The following is an 18,211-nucleotide window of genomic DNA, read 5'->3' on the forward strand; positions in this document are numbered from 1 at the left end:
AGTTAGACAAAAAAGAGTATGGAATAAAACTGAGAAAAGGCCATAAGATTTGGAGCAAAAATATTTTATTGATTATCTAAAAAATTATTTAAAAATTTTTAATATGATTATCATCTTAAATATGATGGTGAAAGCAATTGAGTAGTAAAAGTCAATGAGGAAAGGAGTGAAAAATTGTAGGTAGGAGACATGCTTTCTGTTGGATAAACTTAGCAATAAAAGAAAAGGAAGGCCTGACCTGTGGTGGCGCAATGGGTAGAGCATTGACCTGGAATGCTGGGGTTGCCGGTTCAAAACCCCGGATTTGCCTGGTCAGGGCACATGTGGGAGTTGATGCTTCCTGCTCCTTCCCTCTTCTCTCTCTCTCTTCTCTAAAATGAATAAATAAAATCTAAAAAAAAAAAGATAATTTGGCCTGACCTGTGGTGGCGCAGTGGGTAAAGCGTCGACCTGGAACACTGAGGTCGCCGGTTCAAAACCCTGGCTTGCCTAGTCAAGGCACAGATTGAAGCTGATGCTTCCTGCTCCTTCAATGCCCTTTTCTCTCTCTCACTCTCTCTCTCTCTCTCACACACACACACTCTCTCTCTCTCCTTTCTAAAATGAATAAATTTAAAATAATTAACAAAAAGGAAAATTCAATTATCATGGGCAGCAGGTTTATATAAAGGCGTTCTTCAGATTCTGATTTGCATGTATGAGGCAAGAGAGGAAGGTGCTAATAAAAATAGGTAGGGAAAGAATTTTGTGGGAGTACTTAAAAAAAAATAACGTTAAGATAAATGTTTTACCTGAGTCCATGTTCTATTTTTTTCCAAATGGAGCACTATATTTCATTGGGGTAATTTAGAGGGGAAAATAAAATTTATTGTTTAAAACTCTCCAGTATATGGAACATCATCTTTATTGCTTTTCTGAAAGGGATTTTGAAATGGGATAGAAGATGGTAGTGGTGTTGTTGGTGGAACTCAAGTGTATTTTTGTGAATAATTACATTCCTAATTACAGGATATATAGATTTGAATTTAAATGCAAATAAATTGATTTTCAGTTCTCACTAAGCTACTGTTTCTAGGTTTCCACAGTTTTCATAAGAAAATCTACTGTTAAATTGAGATGGATCAACTCTTTTGAGCCATCAGATTTTGTTGACAGTCATTGCAGTGTAATGCCAGCAAGACTAAGTGTAATGCTAGCCTTTATATTATAATCCATGTCTTCCTTAAAAGGGGTAGTTAATAATAATATTATAAACAAATATATCAATAAAGCTGCTAAGTTTATTACATAATCAAATTTATGTTAACTTTGATGGCTATCATTAATGCTAGCTAATGAATAACATTATATCACATAGTAAAATTGGTTATGTATATATGATCTGAGGTACTTAAGCAAGAAAAAATTTCTGAGGGTTTCCCTCTCATTTTAATTATCTGTGAAATAGGTGGTTGTGAACTGAGGTAATTATTTAGATCATTTAGTATTAAAAAGATTTTGACTAGAAATATACCAATAGTTAAGGCAATCTGGGGGACTGATTTAATTAAATTCTTTTTTTCTCCCATTCTTTTTTCACTTTGGATATGCAAAGTCTAAGAACATAAATTATCTAAAGACAGCATTTTTTTTTGAAACAAAATGACTTACCAAATGTTTGTTGAACGAAAATATATTTGAAATATCATGCTTGCTTTTTAAGAACTTTTGAAAAATGCTGAATGCAAAGTTGAATTTTGACGATTGATTCGAGTGTTTTTACTGTCATGTTAAAGTTAAGATCAATTTTATTGCGGTTCTCCAAAAGTTTTAAAAACTTTTGTAAGAGGAGTGGTCTTAAAAAGCAACACCTGTCTTCAAGACAACAGGAGAGTCCCTGACAGGCCCCCCACCCCGCCTTTTAGGGGTGCTCTCGAGGAGTCGGAGAGGAGCCCCTCTCAAGCGCTCGATTCGCGCTTCGCCCTGAGGAAGAAGGGGCGCCGCAGGGCTGGTCTCGCGGGGACTTGGGTCTCGCTCTTCCGAGGCGTGAACGGCCGCGGGCTTCTTGGACCTGGGCGGGGCTTGCGCGGGGTGGGGGCGGCGAGGCCGGGCTGGGCTGCTCGGTGTTGGGGTCTGTCCTCAGCGCTTGACGGCTCTGGACTCCGAATAGAATCTGGAACCGGGAAAGGAAGGGAGCGGGCCTCGGGTCCCAGAGGAGCCATTGAGGTGGGTGGAGGGGGAGCCCTGTGTGGTGGTGATTCCGGGAGAGACGGCTGTGAGGACCGGGGGCGGGCGGCCCGCTCTCCGGAGAATGACTGGAGGTCGCGTTCTAGGGGCTTCCGGGCGCGTGGCCGTCCTGCCTCCGGGCTGCGGGCGCGCGTCGGGGTGTCGGGGGCGCCCTGCGGCGCGGGGAAGCGGAGCGAGCGGCCGTGGGAGCGAGCGCTCGCCCGCGAGGCACCTTCCCTCCCGCCTCAGGGCGCCGCGCGGCGGAAGCGGGGCGTGCGGGGCGTGCCGGGCGACGGGAAGCCGCCTCAGGCGCAGGTGGGACGGCGACCGGGCAGTCTGGGCAAACCAGCACCTTTTGGATTCGTGGTGGTTGTGACTGAGTGTAAGTCGCACTGTTCCTGTAGGTTGGTGACAGACTTTATTTAGGAACCTTGCTACTCCTGGTAGGGCACGCCGAGAAGGGACATTCGTGTTCAGAGTGTTTATTTTATGGGGTCTGTCCTGGGAAACCCGGCTGTGTGCGGGCTCCAGCCGTGCAGGCGCCCCGGGGTTTGCGGGGCCGCTAGGTCGGTGCCCGGTGCCGGCTGCGTGGTCCCCTCCCCGGCGCTCCTCCGTCCACGTTCTCTGAAATGATGCCATGTTAACAGGGTTGTTACTGAATATATGCCGTTTTGCATAAGGCCTCAGAAAACCCTTCCTTATAAGTTGTTTTTTTGTTTTTAAACAGCATTCAAGATGAATGACAGCCTATTTGTCAGTTTGGACAGACTTTTGCTAGAATTTGGTAGGTATGAAGTAACTACTTGTATTATAACTTGCTGTTGTAACAGTGAAGTGAAATCGAATTCTTTATTTTAGTTTTTCAGTATGAACAAGATATAAGAACTAAAGAAGATGTGATTCAGCGAATTGACAGTAAGTAGTGTTGCATGATGGAGATGTTTGATTTGAATTCTTTTATGGAACAAAGGTAATATATGCAGTTGCCTTGCTTAGGCTAAGTTATAGTTGGCATTATAACTTTTGTGCCAGTTCTATTTAGTTCCTAATAGTGAGCTGTTTACCCTAACTACAGATTTTCAAAATAGAATCCTATATTCAGCATTTAATTTGTGTTGAAGAATTTAGCTTTAAGCTGAAATGGCCCTTTAACTAAGTGCAGTTGAAAATTGTTATTTTTCTCAGATAACACAGGTTATTTCAAACATTTGAGTGAGTCAGATACCAGGATCGAGGGATGTATTTTTGGGAAATAATAATACTGAAAAATAATATTTTGGGTGAAATGGCAAAGCAAATTATGTAAATATAGTATTTTAAGATTCTATAAACCATCAAAAATAAAATTATCGATTTCTTAATAGTTTTGAAAAGGTAGAATTTGGTTATTTTTTCTACAACAAGAAAGAAAACAGTATTAAATTTTTATTTTAACCTTAAGAAAATATATTTTATTTTTATCTTGTTTTAGTCACTAGTAAAAAGAAGCAAGTTGAAGGTAAATTTAATAATTAATTGACATGGAATTAATGAATAGAAATTTCACATTTGCCAGAAACAAAACTCATGTTAGTATCATATATGAGGAAATATTCCCATGAACTCATGGCATCCTAAGATGCCATTGATTTTGATATCACTTAGTCTAATGCTTTTACAATTAAGGCAACGTGTGTATTTCTCTTCAGTCCCGGACACAAATCCTTAGCTTCTGGGTCTAGGAGCAATCCTGGCTCTTGTACTGTGCCCATTAGAGGGCCCTTCCCTACTCATGCTTCATTTCCTCTCCATTCTCTGTGTGTCTTCCTTTTAGGTAAGTTGCCATACCCTTTTTTTCTACTGTATTTGTTTATTTTAATTTGTGATTTCTACTTTAAGAAAATAAACATTTTCTCTTTTCAGAAGACTTTGAAGATATTAAACAAAACAAAGCAACTATTTGTAAGATACAGGAAACTATAAATACAACAGATGAGGAAATTGGTTATTACTATAAACATAGTAAGGAAATCAAAGACAACTGTAGTAAGTGAGTATTTGAAAGAAAAGAACTTTCAGTAATTGTTCCTGGATTCTTTTAATCAAGGTTTCTGAGTTTATAGAAACTGCTGTTTTAAAACTGCATTTTATATCAGCACAATGATGAATTTCAAGTCTTAAACTGCCTTGTAAGTAGGGACCACAGGAGATTCAAAAGAAATGTAGAAGTGCTTTAAAAGCTCTCTAATTCAGATCTAATTAGTCTAAATATAGAATTTTGAACAATCTAGGTTCAGTATGTAAAATACCTGTTAAATAAATTTGAAACAATTTACATCTTTGAGTTTTCAAGGTCTTGTTTTTTGTCTAGAGGGATCTAGCCTAAAATTAGTAGCTTTTCAAAATAAAGTAATATGTTAGGGATTCTTTTGACATGGCTTCAGGTTTTAGATTCTAAAATACATTATAAAATATAAGCATTTTGAAATAAAGACTTGTTAATGTAACTTTATTTTATATTACAAATATTTAAAAAAATAAAATGTGGTAGTTTTTTTAAATTTAATTTTATGTGGGCCATTGTCTTTGTACTAAGTACTATACTTTCGAATCATATTTGTTTTAAAATATTTTGTTATTCACAATTTTCACAAGCCTTTTTGTTTTTTATCCCATTTCTTTTTTATACTGGTTTTAAAGTTTTATAAAAGTAATATATACCTAATATAAAAATTCAGAAACTACAAATATATGGAGTTAAAAGTTTTTCCCTGCCTGCAGTCCCCACCCCTACTCTGTCCTCTTCCTTGTAGTAATAATATTTAACAGTTATGAGTAGTATCCTTTCAGACCTTTTCAATAAATATTTAACATCATTATTACATATAATTACATGCACGCCTATCCACATAACTTTTTACAAAAATGAGATCATACCATAACTTATTCTTCAACTTATTTTATTTTAATTGATTTTAAGAGAGAAGAGAAACAAGAAAGGGAGTGGGGAGACAGTGAGAAGCATCAACTTGTAGTTGCTTCACTTTAGTTGTTCACTGATTGCTTCTCATATGTGCCTTGACCAGGGACTCAAGCTGAGCCAGTGACCCTTTGCTCAAGCCAGCAACCTTGGGCTCAAGTCAGCAACCTTGAGTTCCAAGCCAGTGACCTCTGGGCTCAAGCCAGTGACCTTGGGGTCATGTCGCTGATCAAGCACTCAAGCTGGCAAGCCCACATTTAAACCGGCAACCTCGAGTTTAGAACCTGGCACCTCAGAGTTCCGGTGGATGCTCTGTTCACTGTGCCACCACCAGTCAGGCTTCAACTTGTTTTTTTTAAACTTAATAATGTGTAATGTAATGGTATTGTATATGTAATGATTATGTGTAGATTTAATTTTTTGGCCCTGGCCGGTTGGCTCAGTGGTAGAGCGTCGGCCTGGCGTGTAGGAGTCCCGGGTTTGATTCCCGGCCAGGGCACACAGGAGAAGCACCCATCTGCTTCTCCACCCCTCCCCCTCTCCTTCCTCTCTGTCTCTCTCTTCCCCTCCTGCAGCCAAGGCTCCATTGGAGCAAAGATGGCCCGGGCGCTGGGGATGGCTCTGTGGCCTCTGCCTCAGGCACTAGAATGGCTCTGGTCGCAACAGAGCGACGCCCCAGATGGGCAGAGCATCGCCCCCTGGTGGGCATGCCGGGTGGATCCCGGTCGGGCGCATGCGGGAGTCTGTCTGACTGCCTCCCCGTTTCCAACTTCAGAAAAATATTAAAAAAAAAATTTTTTTTTAGCAGCTTCATAGTATTGTGTAGTATTTATATATCCTAAGTTACTTAACCATTCTTCTATTAATAGATATTTATTTACTTTTTAAATTTATTTATTTTATATAGACAATTAAATTTAACAGAGTGACATTGGTCAACCAGAGTACATAGATTTAGAGAAAACATCTCCACATCATTTGGACAGTCGATTATGCTGTATACCCATCACCCAAAGTCAAATCATCCTCTCACCCTATGTTTTGTTTCTCTTTAAGCTCCTCTCCCTCCCCCAATAGACATTTAGATTTCCTATTTTTCCTACTATAAGCAACATGTACAGGTACTCTTCCAAATTTATAGACCTATTGTTATAAAATGAACTTCTAGAAGTAAAATTGCTAGATCAAAGAGTATGCACATTTAAACATTTGGTAGTTAATATCAAACTGCTCTCCAAAAAATGTACTAGTTTATATTCCCACCAGCAATGCATGAGAGTTTCTATTACCTCACATCCTTGCCAATACATGAATTAACAATGTTTAAATTTTTTGTTTAGCTGATCAATAAAAAACTATATACTGTTGAACTTTTATTTTGAGTTAGGTTTTATTGTAGGTTTTAACAGTGGTTTCCATTAACTAACTGCAGTGGGTGCTGGAAAAAAACTGATAGTTTCCCTTTAGAACCTGCTGTGTCCAAGATATACTGTATTTTATACAATTTGATCTCTGCTGGGTTTTGAGGACAGTTAGTAGGATCTGTTGATTTTAGTACCATGAACACCTCTAGTTTGTGATTCCAGCATGCTGATTTAGAGGTTTAAATGTGAAATATGAGGCCTTGGCAGTGTGGCATGTGGCTGTCTCCAGTTCGAATCGCAGTCAGGGCATACAGAAGAAGTGCCCACTTGCTTCTCCACCCCCTCCCCCTCTTGCTTCTCTCTCTCTCTCTCTTTTCCCCTCATGTAGCCATGTCTCAATTGGAGTGAGTTGGCCCTGGGTGCTGAGGATGGCTCCATGGCCTCTGCCTCAGGTGCTAAGAAGAACTCAGTTGTTGAACAATGGAGCAATGCTGCAGATGGGCAGAGCATTACCCCCTAGTGGGCTTGCTGGGTGGATCCTAGTTGGAGCACATACAGGAGTCTTATCTTTGCCTCCCTTCATCTCACTGAATAATAATAATAAAGTGAAATACAAATTCATGAAAGAACTAGAAGAAAATATAGGAAACTTTTTAATCTTTGAGAGAAGAAAACTTTTCTAAGTGTGTCACCAAAAGTAGAAATCACATAGGAAATGTAAAAATAGACTACATACAGGTTAAAAAGAAAAACACCCCAAAATGATACAAAAGGCAAAAGGAAACAATTTGTTAATAACAGTAGCCCTGGCTAATTAGCTTAGAGCATCATCCTGAAATCCCAAGGCTGTGGGTTCAATCCCATGTCAGGACCCAATGAATGCACAACTAAGTGAAACAACAAATGAATGCTCCCCTCTCTCTTCTCTTCTCTCTTTCTTCCCCTCCTCCTCTCTCCTTCTCCCTCTCTCCCTTTCCTTCCCCCCTTGCTCTCTTTCTAAAATCAATCAATAAAAAGAAACAGTAGTTTTTCAGTGTTGAGAATATGGATGATTTTCTGTGCTTCCAAAGAAGGCATTTATGCTTCTTGAGTCTGAAAAAATAAAAAAGATTAGAAAAAAGAGCCAGAGAAAATATTTGAACAATACTTAGGATGGAAGCTGCCATGGTGTATGCTAATTTTAGATTTTTTACATTGGTAACATTTTTAGAGTCATGCAATAAACAAAAAATGCATCTGATTTTATAATTTATTTTGGCCTTGTTTCTTAGTTCAGTAGGGTGGAACAACCTGACTTTTTAAGTTTCAAAGGAGAAAAAAGCCTCTCTTTAGCCCTTATCCCAGCTCTTTGAATGCTTACTCTGAAAGAATTTTTTATGCAAGATTTTAGAAGTATGATGAGAAAGTGTCATGTTGCAGTGTTGCAGAGTATATTCTAAAAATGCCATACTCTTGAAATACCACAGTCCAGCCATGTTACAGTTGCTACTTCCCTAGTCATGGATGCAAAACAGGTTTTATATAAAAATTAGCAGATGATAATATATGAGCATATATATGATTGCATGAAGGGTAATAGTGGTGGTGATGGGAGATGAGAATGTTTTTCTTTTCATTTTTGGAGGGTAGAATATTTTTCTTGTTTTCTCCAGGAAGAAAAAGATTTGTTTATTTTTAAATGGTTACATTTATTTTAATTACCTCATACAATTTGTTTATTATTCTGAAATGTTAATTATAATTTTTTTTCCACAGCTGGAAGCCAATGTGTGATGTTTTTTATAAACACGAAGACTATATGCAGGAGAAATTTACTATTTCTCAAGAAACATTTGAAAAAGACAAGTACAGTATATATATATATATTAATTTAAACTTATCAATTCTATAAGTTAGTATGAATAGGATATGCTTTGTAAAACTGAATTGAAAAATGTAGAAATTTTGTACACTGGAAGGTTGTTTTGTTTTGTTTTTAAAATAAAGCCAGTGTCGGCCCTGGCCAGTTAGCTTAGACAGTGAAGAGTGATGTCCCAAAATGACAAGGTTGCAGGTTCAACCTCCAGTTGAGAAGCAACCAAGGAATGCCTTCTGAGTGGAACAAAAACGAATGCTTCCCTTCCCCCTTAGTGCTCTCTCCCTTCCTCTTTTTGTCTGTCTAAGAAATCATTAAAAACTAAGACCTGGCCGCAGCATAGAGGTTGCTGGTTTAATTCCCCAGTCAGGACTCATACAGGAGCAGTTCAGTGCTTCTTTCTTTCTTTCCCTGCCTCTCAAATAAACAAACAACAAATAAATAAGTAAAAGTAAAGCCAGTGTTTTGGACTGTTGGGGTGCCATTGGAGGTTAATGTGTTATATAGCTCTATCAAACCCTGGATTTGTTTAGATATTTCCTTAGATAGAAACTATCAGTAGTATTTACTATACCAAAGTGCTTCATTTAGTGTTGCTTCAACTATTGATACAATTAAATTGTTATAGGTAAACATCTGGTGAAAGCCTTTAGCTTTTCACCATTGAGTATGATGTTAATTGTAGGCTTGTCATATATGGGCCTCTTTTTATGTTGAGGTATGTTTCTTTTGTAGCCAATTTGTTGAAAGTTGTCTTTGTTTTGTTTTTTTGCCAAATACTTTTTTCTACATCTGTTAAGATGATCATATGATTTTAATACTTTAATCTGTTAATGTAGTGTATCATGTTTATTGATTTGTGTATGTTGAACTATCTTTTCATTTCAAAGATAAATCCCTCTTAGTCATGGAATATATATATATATATATATTCCATAAATATATATATACATATATATATATATTTTTTTTTTTTTACAGAGACAGGGTCAGAGAGAGGGATAGATAGGGACAGACAGACAGGAACAGAGAGAGATGAGAAGCATCAATCATCAGTTTTTCATTGCGACACCTTAGTTGTTCATTGATTGCTTTCTCATTTGTGCCTTGACCGTGGGGCTACAGCAGACCGAGTAACCCCTTGCTCAAGCCAGTGACCTTGGGTCCAAGCTGGTGAGCTTTGCTCAAACTAGATGAGCTCGCACTCAAGCTGGCAACCTCGGGGTCTCGAACCTGGGTCCTCCACATTCCAGTCCGACGCTCTATCCACTGCGCCACCGCCTGGCCAGGCCATGGAATATATTTTTTAAGTAAATTGTTGAATTTGGTTTGTTAGTATTTTTTGTGTATTTCTGTATATATACTCATCTACTCTTAGTTTTCTTCTCTTGTAGTGTACTTATCTGACTTTAGTAATGGTAATGCTGGCCTTGTAAAATGAATTGGGGATTGTTTTCTCTTCAGTTTTTTGGAGGAGTTTAAGAAAAGTTGGTATTAATTATTCTTTAAATGTTTGGTATAACTCATCGGTGGAACCACCTGGTCTAGTCTTTGTTTTAGAGGTTTTTGATTATTTTTTAAATCTACTTAGAAGTAATTGATCTATTTAGGTTTTCTATTTTTTCATGATTTAGTCTTAGTTATATGTTTCTAGAAATTTCCCCATTTCTTTTAGGTTGTCTTAATTTGTTGTCACATAATTGTTCATAGTAGCTTCTTAATTCTTGTATTTCTGTGCTGTCAGTTGTAATGTCTCTGTTTTCAGTTATTATTTTGTTTATTTGAGTTCTCTTTTTTTTCTTGGTTATTTTATCTAAAATTTTAGAAATTCAGTTTATCTTTTCAAACAACAAATTCGTGTCCCTGGCCAGTTGGTTCAGTGGTAGAGCGTCGGCTCTGTGTGTGTACGGCCCAGTTCTATTCCCAGTCAGGGCACACAGGAGAAGTGCCCATCTTTTCCACCCCTCCACCCCTCTCTTCTCTCTTTCTCTCTCTCACTCTCTCTCTCTTTCTTTCTCTCTCTCCCCTCTTTCCTTCCTGCAGCCAGGGCTCAATTAGAGCAAGTTGGCCCCAGACACTGAGGATGGCTCCATGGCCTCCGCCTCAGGCGCTAAAAATTGGCTACAGTTGCAGCGGAGCAAGGGCCCCAGATGGGCAGAGCATCGCCCTTAGTGGACTTGCCAGGTGGATCCCAGTTGGATCCTGGTTGGGGTGCATGTGTGAGTCTGTCTCTGCTTCCCATCCTCTCACTAAAATTAAAAAAAAAATTCTTTGTTTTATTGATTTATTTCTAAAACGTTTTTTGTCTCTTTTTTACTAATTTCTGGTCTAATATTTGTTATTTGCTTCCTTTTATTAACTTTGGACTTAGATTATTGTTCTTTCTCTAATTCCTTAGATATAAAGTAGGGTATCAGATATTTTTGTTTTTTCTTAATGTAGATATATAAATTTCCCTCTTAGAAGTTCTTTTGTTGCATCCTATAAGTTTTGGTGTACTGTGTTTTCATTTTCATTTGTCTTAAGATACTTTTTGATTTCTTCTTTGATCCAGAATTGTTCAGGAGTGTGTTGTTTATTTTCCATAAAGTTGTGACTATTTCCACTTTTCTCCTGCTAACAATCTATTGATTGTTAGTTCTATATAGTTGTGGCCAGAAAAGATACTTGATATAATTTCAATCATCTTAATTTGTTAAGGCTTTCTTTGTGGACCTGCATATGATCCTGGAGGATATCCCATGTGTGCTTGAGAAGAATGTGCATTCTGGTGAGGTTCAGTGGAATGTCCTCTGTTTAATTTGATTTATAGTGTTATTCAAGTTTGCTGTTTTCTCACTAATTTTTATCTGGATGATCTTTTCAATGTTGAATGTGGGGTATTGCAGTCCTTTATCATTATTGTATTGTTCTCTATTTTCCCCTTCAATTCTGTTAACATTTGCTTTAAATATTTAGGTGCTCTAGTGTTGAGTACATACATATTTACAATTATTATGTCTTCTTGATGAATTGACCTTTTAATTATTATATAATGACCTTCGTTGTCTCTTGTGACTGATTTTAACTGAAAGTCTAACTTATTATAACTCCTATAAGTATAACCACTTCTCTATTTTGGTTACCATTTTATGTAATATCTTTTTCTATCCTTTTAGTTTTAGCCTATGTGTGTTTGTCCTTAAAACTAAAATGAGTTTCTTGTAGGCAGCATATTGTTGGATTTTGTTATTTGAATCCATTCAGCTATTCTCTGGTTTTTTTTGTTTGTTTTTTTGTGTGTTTTTCTTTGAGAGAGAGAAAGAGAAGCAGGGAGAGAGAAACAGGAACATTGACTATTTCTGTATGTGCTGTGACTGGGGATCAAAGCTGCAACCTTGCTGTTTCAGGATAACTCTCTTAATCAACTGAGCTAACTGGTCAGGACCTATTCTGTCTTTTGAATTGAGTCTATTTATTTTTAAAGTGTTATTAATAGGTAAATATTTACTATTGCCATTTTATTGTTTTCTATGTGATTTTTTTTTTTTTAGTTCCTTTGTTTCTTTTTTCATCTCTTGCTGTCTTCCTTTGTGATTGACTTTTTTGTAGTGGTATAGTTTAATTTCTTTCTCTTTCTCTTTTGTATACCTACTATAGAATTATTTTTGTGGATACCATGAACATCTTATAACAGATTTTAAGCTGATAACAACTTACCATTAATTGCATACAAAAGCTACACTTTTACTTCTCACATTTTATTGATGTCATACTTGACATCTTTCTATGTCATGCATCCATTAACAAATTATTGTAGATACGGTTTATTTTATTTATTGATATTATTTTTGTTATTTATTTTAAAACGAGAGGAGGGGAGACAGAGACAGACTCTTACGTGCACCCTGACTGAGAATCACCCGACAAGCCTCCTACAGGCTGATGTTCTCTGTCCATCTTGAGCCATTACTTGGCAAACAAGCAGTTTTTAGCATTGGAGTAGAGGCTCCACTGAGCCATCCTCAGCACCTGGGGCCAACTTACTCCAACCAAGCAAGCTATGGCTATGGGAGGGTAAGAGAGAGAGAGAGAGAGAGAGGAGGGGAAGAAGGATGGGTGGAGAAACAGATGGTTGCTTATCCTGTGTTCCCTGACCAGGAATTGAACCCAAGACATCCACACACCAGGCCAATGCTCTACCAGGGCCTATTTTATTTATTGATTTTAGAGAAGAAGAGGGGGGAGAGAGAAAGAGAAAGATAGAGATATGAACATTGAACTGTTCCATATGTGCTCTGACGGGGGATCAAATACGCAACCTTTATATATACTTTGGGATGATGCTCTAACCAGCTGAACTATCTGGCCAGGGTAATATAGTTATTTTTAATATATTTTAAACTTTTATACTGGAGATAAAAGTGATTTACAGTGTATCATTACCCTGTGGTATTCTATATTTGACTATATTCACCTTTACCAATGAATTTTATATTTTATGTGTTTTCATGTTATTATTTAGTGTCCTTTTCTTGCATTCATTCACTCATTCATTTATTTATTTAATTCACTGAGAGGAGGGAAGGCAGAAAGATAGACTCCTGTATGTGTCTGCCTGGGATCCACTCGGCAAGCTCACCAGGGGACAATGCTCTGCCCATCTGGGGCGTTGCTCCATTGCTCAGCAACTGAGCTCTTCTTATTGCCTGAGACAGAGGCCATGGAGCCATCCTCAGTGCCCAGGACCAACTTGCTCCAATTGGGCCATGGCTGCAAGAGGGGAAGAGGGAGAGAGAGAACTGAGAAGGGATGGGGTGGAGAAGCAGATGGGCACTTCTGCTGTGTGCCGTGAATGAGAATCGAACCTGGGACATCCACACTCTGGGCAACACTCTAACTACTGAGCAAACTGGCCACAGCCCATGTCCTTTCATTTCAACTTGAAAAATTCACATTAATATTTTTTATAGGTCAGGACTAGAGGTAATGAACTCACTTTCCTTTTGTCTGTCTGAGAATGTCCTTATCTCTTTATTTCTGAAGGACAGTTTTTCTGGGTATGGTGTTCTTGGTCATTTTTTTTTCTTTTCAACAATGCTTACAAAAATTAGGGGATCAGGGAACGTGCAGATACTCCAGTACTTTCAGCCTTTTGTATAGTGCATTTTTACCAGTAAAATAAAAGTTGGTTTTGCATCTCAGGTGCATAATCGAACAACTTTCTGTGATTTGTCATTTGCTTTTCTGATGTTCTTTAATAAAAAAAGTCAAATGCTTTTTTTTTAATGACTTCATATTCATCTTGAAATATCCCCTAATATTTGTGAGCAGTATATAATCCCATTCTCTCCTGGCCTACAAGATTTCTGCAGCAAAATCTGCATATAACATGGAGGTTCCCCTGTTAGTAGTCATTTTTCTCTTGATGCTTTTTAAATTCTCTGTTTTTTACTTTTAACATTTTTTTTTCTTTTTTTTTTTTCCATTTTTCTGAAGCTGGAAACAGGGAGAGACAGTCAGACAGACTCCCGCATGCACCCGACCGGGATCCACCCGACACGCCCACCAGGGGCGACGCTCTGCCCATCCTGGGCGTCGCCATGTTGCGACCAGAGCCACTCTAGCGCCTGAGGCAGAGGCCATAGAGCCATCCCCAGCGCCTGGGCCATCTTTGCTCCAATGGAGCCTTGGCTGCGGGAGGGGAAGAGAGAGACAGAGAGGAAAGCGCGGCGGAGGGGTGGAGAAGCAAATGGGCGCTTCTCCTGTGTGCCCTGGCCGGGAATCGAACCCAGGTCCTCCGCACACTAGGCCGACGCTCTACCGCTGAGCCAACCGGCCAGGGCCTACTTTTAACATTTTGATTGTAATGTATGTTGGTGTAATCTTTGGTTTGATCTTGTTGGGATCTTTTTAGCTTAATGTAACTGCATATCCATTTTTTCCTAAGATTTAGGAAATATTTAGCTGTTATTTCTTTAAATGAGATTCTGCATCTTTCTCTTCTCCTAGGACTCCCATGTAGTGACATTTGCTTGACAGTAATCCAAATTTAAATGTAGCTTTTTCATTGTTTTTAATTTTTTTAAAATTTTTGTTCCTCTAAATTGGCTAATTTCAAGTGAATTTAGAGTTTACTATTCTTTGTTTTGCATGATCAAGTCTGTTATTGATGCTATCTGTTGAATTTTTCGGTTCTGTTACTATATTCTCCAGGATTTCTGTTCAGTTTTTTTATGGTGTCAGTTTCTTTATTAAAATTCTCATTTTTTTCATGCATAGCTTTTCTGATTTTGTTTAGTTGTCTCTGTTCTCTTGCATTTTATTGAATTTCTTTAAGGTGATCATTTTAAGGCCCTGGCTGGTTGGCTAGTGGTTAGAGTGTTAGCCCAGCATGTGGACATCCCAGGTTTGATCCCTGGTCAGGGCACACATGAGAAGAGACCATCTTCTTCTCTTCCCTTCTCTCTCCCCCTTCTCCCCCTCTTTCCTTCTTGCCACCAGTGGCTTTATTGGTTTGAGTGCTGGACTCAGGTGCTGAGGATAACTTGTTTGGACCAGACATTGGCCTCAAATGCTGAGGATAGCTCTGCTCATTCAAGCATCAGCCCCAGATGGGAGTTGCTGGGTGGCTCCCCATTGGAGCACATATGGGAGTCTGTCTCTTTATCTCCCCTCCTCTCACTTAAAAAAAATTTTTAAAAAGCCCCAATATATTTTCTGTGATGAACTTGTACTGAACATTTTCAATAATGTTGATTAGGATTGGTAAACTTTTTGTAAAGAGCCAGATAGTAACTATTTTAGGCTCTATGGGCTATATATAGTCTCTGTTGTAACTATTGAACTTTGCTGTTGTTGTGCAAGGGCAACTTTAGCCACTGAAAATGAATGACTGTGTTCCAATAAAATGATGAAGTGCTCGCCTCTGCAGCACATGTATTTAAAGTGGAATGATACAGGAAAGATTAGCACAGCCCCTGAGCAAGGATGACATGCAAATTTGTGAAGAATTCCATTAAAAAACAACCCCCCCCCAAAAAAAAACAACCCAAAACAAAAATTTTTGTTGATAGACATTACAGTTTAAATTTCATATAACTTGAATATGTCATGAAATATTATATTATTCTGATTTATTCTAATTATTTAAAAACGTAAAACCATTCGTAGGTAATGGGCCATACAAATAAAGGTGGCAGGTTAGATTTGGCCCATAGGTGAGAGTATTTGACCCCTGCTATAGATCAAGCAAAAGTCAATTGAGAAAGAAGAGTTAATATCCTTTTCTAAGAATTAATTGTCTTACTCAAGGCTTGTGACTAAGTAGATGACCGACCACCTCTACCTCAGTTGGAATGGAGGAGTTCCTGCAAACAGTGCTGAAATTTTCTTTCTAAAACAGTTTTGGAGTATATAAGAATACCACATAGAAAATTAATTTATGTAATAATTTTGTCTTAGATAATTGAAGGAGATTTAAAAAGTATAGTTATAGAAGTAGATGAGCTGGGGAGAATAGAGACTCCCAGTTCTCTATTCAAGGACAGAAATTCAATAAATGATTGAAAGAACCAGGTTCTGCAATGTCAATTGAGACAAGAACTTAAAGATCACCGAGTTAGACGAAATAGATCATTGGTGCCCATGGGAAGGGTAGTTTCATAGGAATGGTGGGAGTGGAAGGTAAATTGAAGAGGAGGATTAAAGAGGGAATAACTGAGGTAGAGAAGAAAAAGAGTTGGAAAGTATGATGGAGTTAAGGCAGATTTGAAGGGCAAACAGTATTGAGGGAAGCAGGGATAAGTAGATTTTTGATTTGCCTTTTATGATTAATTTAGCAAACAAGTGATATTTGGAAAGATATACTCTTTGATAATGACATCATTTTTAAAATTTTTAACAGAAAGATGTACCATGATTATATATGTCAATATAAAGATGTTTTGAAGCAATACCAACTAAAATACTCAGAAACACCCCTGTCACGTGAATATTATGAGAAGAAAAGAGAACATGAAGAAATTCAAAACAGAGTATTAGCATGTACTAAACAACTGAAAATGAATGAAACTACTTTTATGGAATTTCTAGGTATTAACATTATTATTATATATTGTTTTAACAACAATATCTTGATAATGAAGAAATAGAATAACTCAGTCTAAAACATGACTTTGTTTTTCAGTGCCTGCTCCCTTTCCATCACTTACTAAATGGACATTACATATGTATCCACAATAGTGTTTCTTCTTAGAAATTTTATTAGATAAGTATTATTTCCATATTTTAATTGTTATTTTGTTTCCCTGGTGAGAATCACATAGATTTATTTTTTGTTTAATTAAAAAATTTTAGAGTTTACTGTAAAGGTTATCTGGGATTAGTTTTCATATATGCATGTGATTAGAAGCAGGCAGTTTTAATGAAAATAAAGTGGTATATGTATCTGGCTTTATGTGGCATATATTAGCAACTAAACCAATGAAAAAGTCATCTTGCTCTGTCTTACCAAAGAGAGGATTTCAATTAAATCAGTTGATTATTACTTGTTAGGATGAAAGGCGATAAGGAGGTGAGCCACAGTTATTTATTCATCTTTAGAAATTCCCTGTATACCTGCCTGTGCCAGGAAATATTAAAAAAGATACAGAGCTTTCTTGCAAAAGAGCTTTTAATAGAGGAGACAGACATGTAAGCAAATAATTCTGATACAGTGGCATTGTATTAGATGCTTGAGTAATTCTTAATTGGTCTAAGTCTGGTTTGTCAAGATCTCCCCTGATTATGACTTGGAACTTTAATCCTCTTCCAATCTTCACAATCCTTCACATGCTATTTTTAAAATCAGATTATAACTCCACTGTTTTTACTAAGTCTTTTTTATCCCTGCATTCTGTTGTTCTTCCTTCTGTTTCATTTTCAGTTATCCCTTTATTCCTTTGCTGCTTTCTCTTTCCACATTTTTGAGTTTTAGTTTAGTTGTTCATTTGCTGCTCATATGTGTTTTAATTTCTCAGTGGGAAAGGGCAGATGTTGGTAGATGCAGAAGGTACAGTAGGAGTTTAAGGAGTTGGATGTAAGATGGGATAAGATGCATGAATGCATAGCAAACAAGAAGAGATGATAGAGGTAGGGAGCGGATTTATATGTCTATAGAAATTAAAATTTTTTTTTTATTAAGTGAGAGGCAGAGACACAGACTCCTGCATGCACCCTAACTGGGATCCACTTGGCAAGCCCTCTACAGGGAGATATTCTGCCCATCTGGGGCTGCTGCTTCCCTGCTTAGCAACCTAGCTATTTCAGCACCTGAGGCAAGGCCATAGAGCCATCCTCAGCACCCAGGGCCAAGTTGCTCAAACTGAGCCATGGCTGTGGGAGGAGAAGGGAGGAAGGGGCGGGGGAGAAGCAGATGGTCACCCTGACCAGAAATTGAACCTGGGACATCCATAGGGTGGGCCGACACTCTGCTGCTGAGCCAACTGGCCAGGGCCTATTCTATTTATTTTTAACTTCTCTTAAATGGATTGTAGAGCAACTTAGGAAGTTTAGTAGCTAATAACCATGCAGGATGTCTATTAACAGCTGAGAAATTCTCTACCTGAAATTGGGTATAAATTCAGTTCAAGCAGAAGGCCCAGGTTGAAGGTCTACCTCTCTTCTGAGTTCTACAGAGGACACTGATGAACCTTAAAGAGCAAGAAAAGGGTGGATTTTTAATGTTGACTTTGGAAAAAATAAATAATGGAAACAAACACAAGAAGTTTAATTTGTACCTGAATTAGTTATATATATATTGTTGGTCATGCAAATGACATGATAAACTTGGATAAAAAAAGCAAAAAC

At 37.8% G+C, this 18,211-nt stretch overlaps 1 protein-coding gene and 1 non-coding gene across 4 annotated transcripts in view; both read left to right on the forward strand.

Annotated features, from left to right (window-relative positions):
• Nucleotides 1–2,107: 2,107 nt before the first annotated feature.
• C6H14orf39 (chromosome 6 C14orf39 homolog) overlaps nucleotides 2,108–18,211 on the forward strand; it is a 44,149-nt gene continuing 28,045 nt past the window's right edge. Inside the window, exons 1-7 of one of the 3 annotated variants that reach the window (XM_066341740.1) lie at nucleotides 2,108–2,205; nucleotides 2,933–2,989; nucleotides 3,064–3,120; nucleotides 4,108–4,234; nucleotides 8,284–8,373; nucleotides 16,269–16,456; nucleotides 16,551–16,593. In XM_066341740.1, coding sequence (XP_066197837.1) covers nucleotides 2,941–2,989; nucleotides 3,064–3,120; nucleotides 4,108–4,234; nucleotides 8,284–8,373; nucleotides 16,269–16,456; nucleotides 16,551–16,593 — 554 coding nt within the window. In that variant the 5' untranslated portion in view covers nucleotides 2,108–2,205; nucleotides 2,933–2,940. Of the gene's footprint in view, nucleotides 2,206–2,535; nucleotides 2,588–2,932; nucleotides 2,990–3,063; nucleotides 3,121–4,107; nucleotides 4,235–8,283; nucleotides 8,374–16,268; nucleotides 16,457–16,550; nucleotides 16,594–18,211 lie in introns of those variants that run through there. The other 2 variants (XM_066341742.1, XM_066341741.1) reach the window with 2 other exon arrangements.
• Nucleotides 15,281–15,387, forward strand: LOC136377819 (U6 spliceosomal RNA). The gene has a single exon (XR_010746445.1). It is a non-coding gene; the product is annotated as a U6 spliceosomal RNA (small nuclear RNA).

The sequence above is a fragment of the Saccopteryx leptura genome, chromosome 6, assembly GCF_036850995.1.
Source record: "Saccopteryx leptura isolate mSacLep1 chromosome 6, mSacLep1_pri_phased_curated, whole genome shotgun sequence".
Classification (NCBI taxonomy): domain Eukaryota; kingdom Metazoa; phylum Chordata; class Mammalia; order Chiroptera; family Emballonuridae; genus Saccopteryx; species Saccopteryx leptura.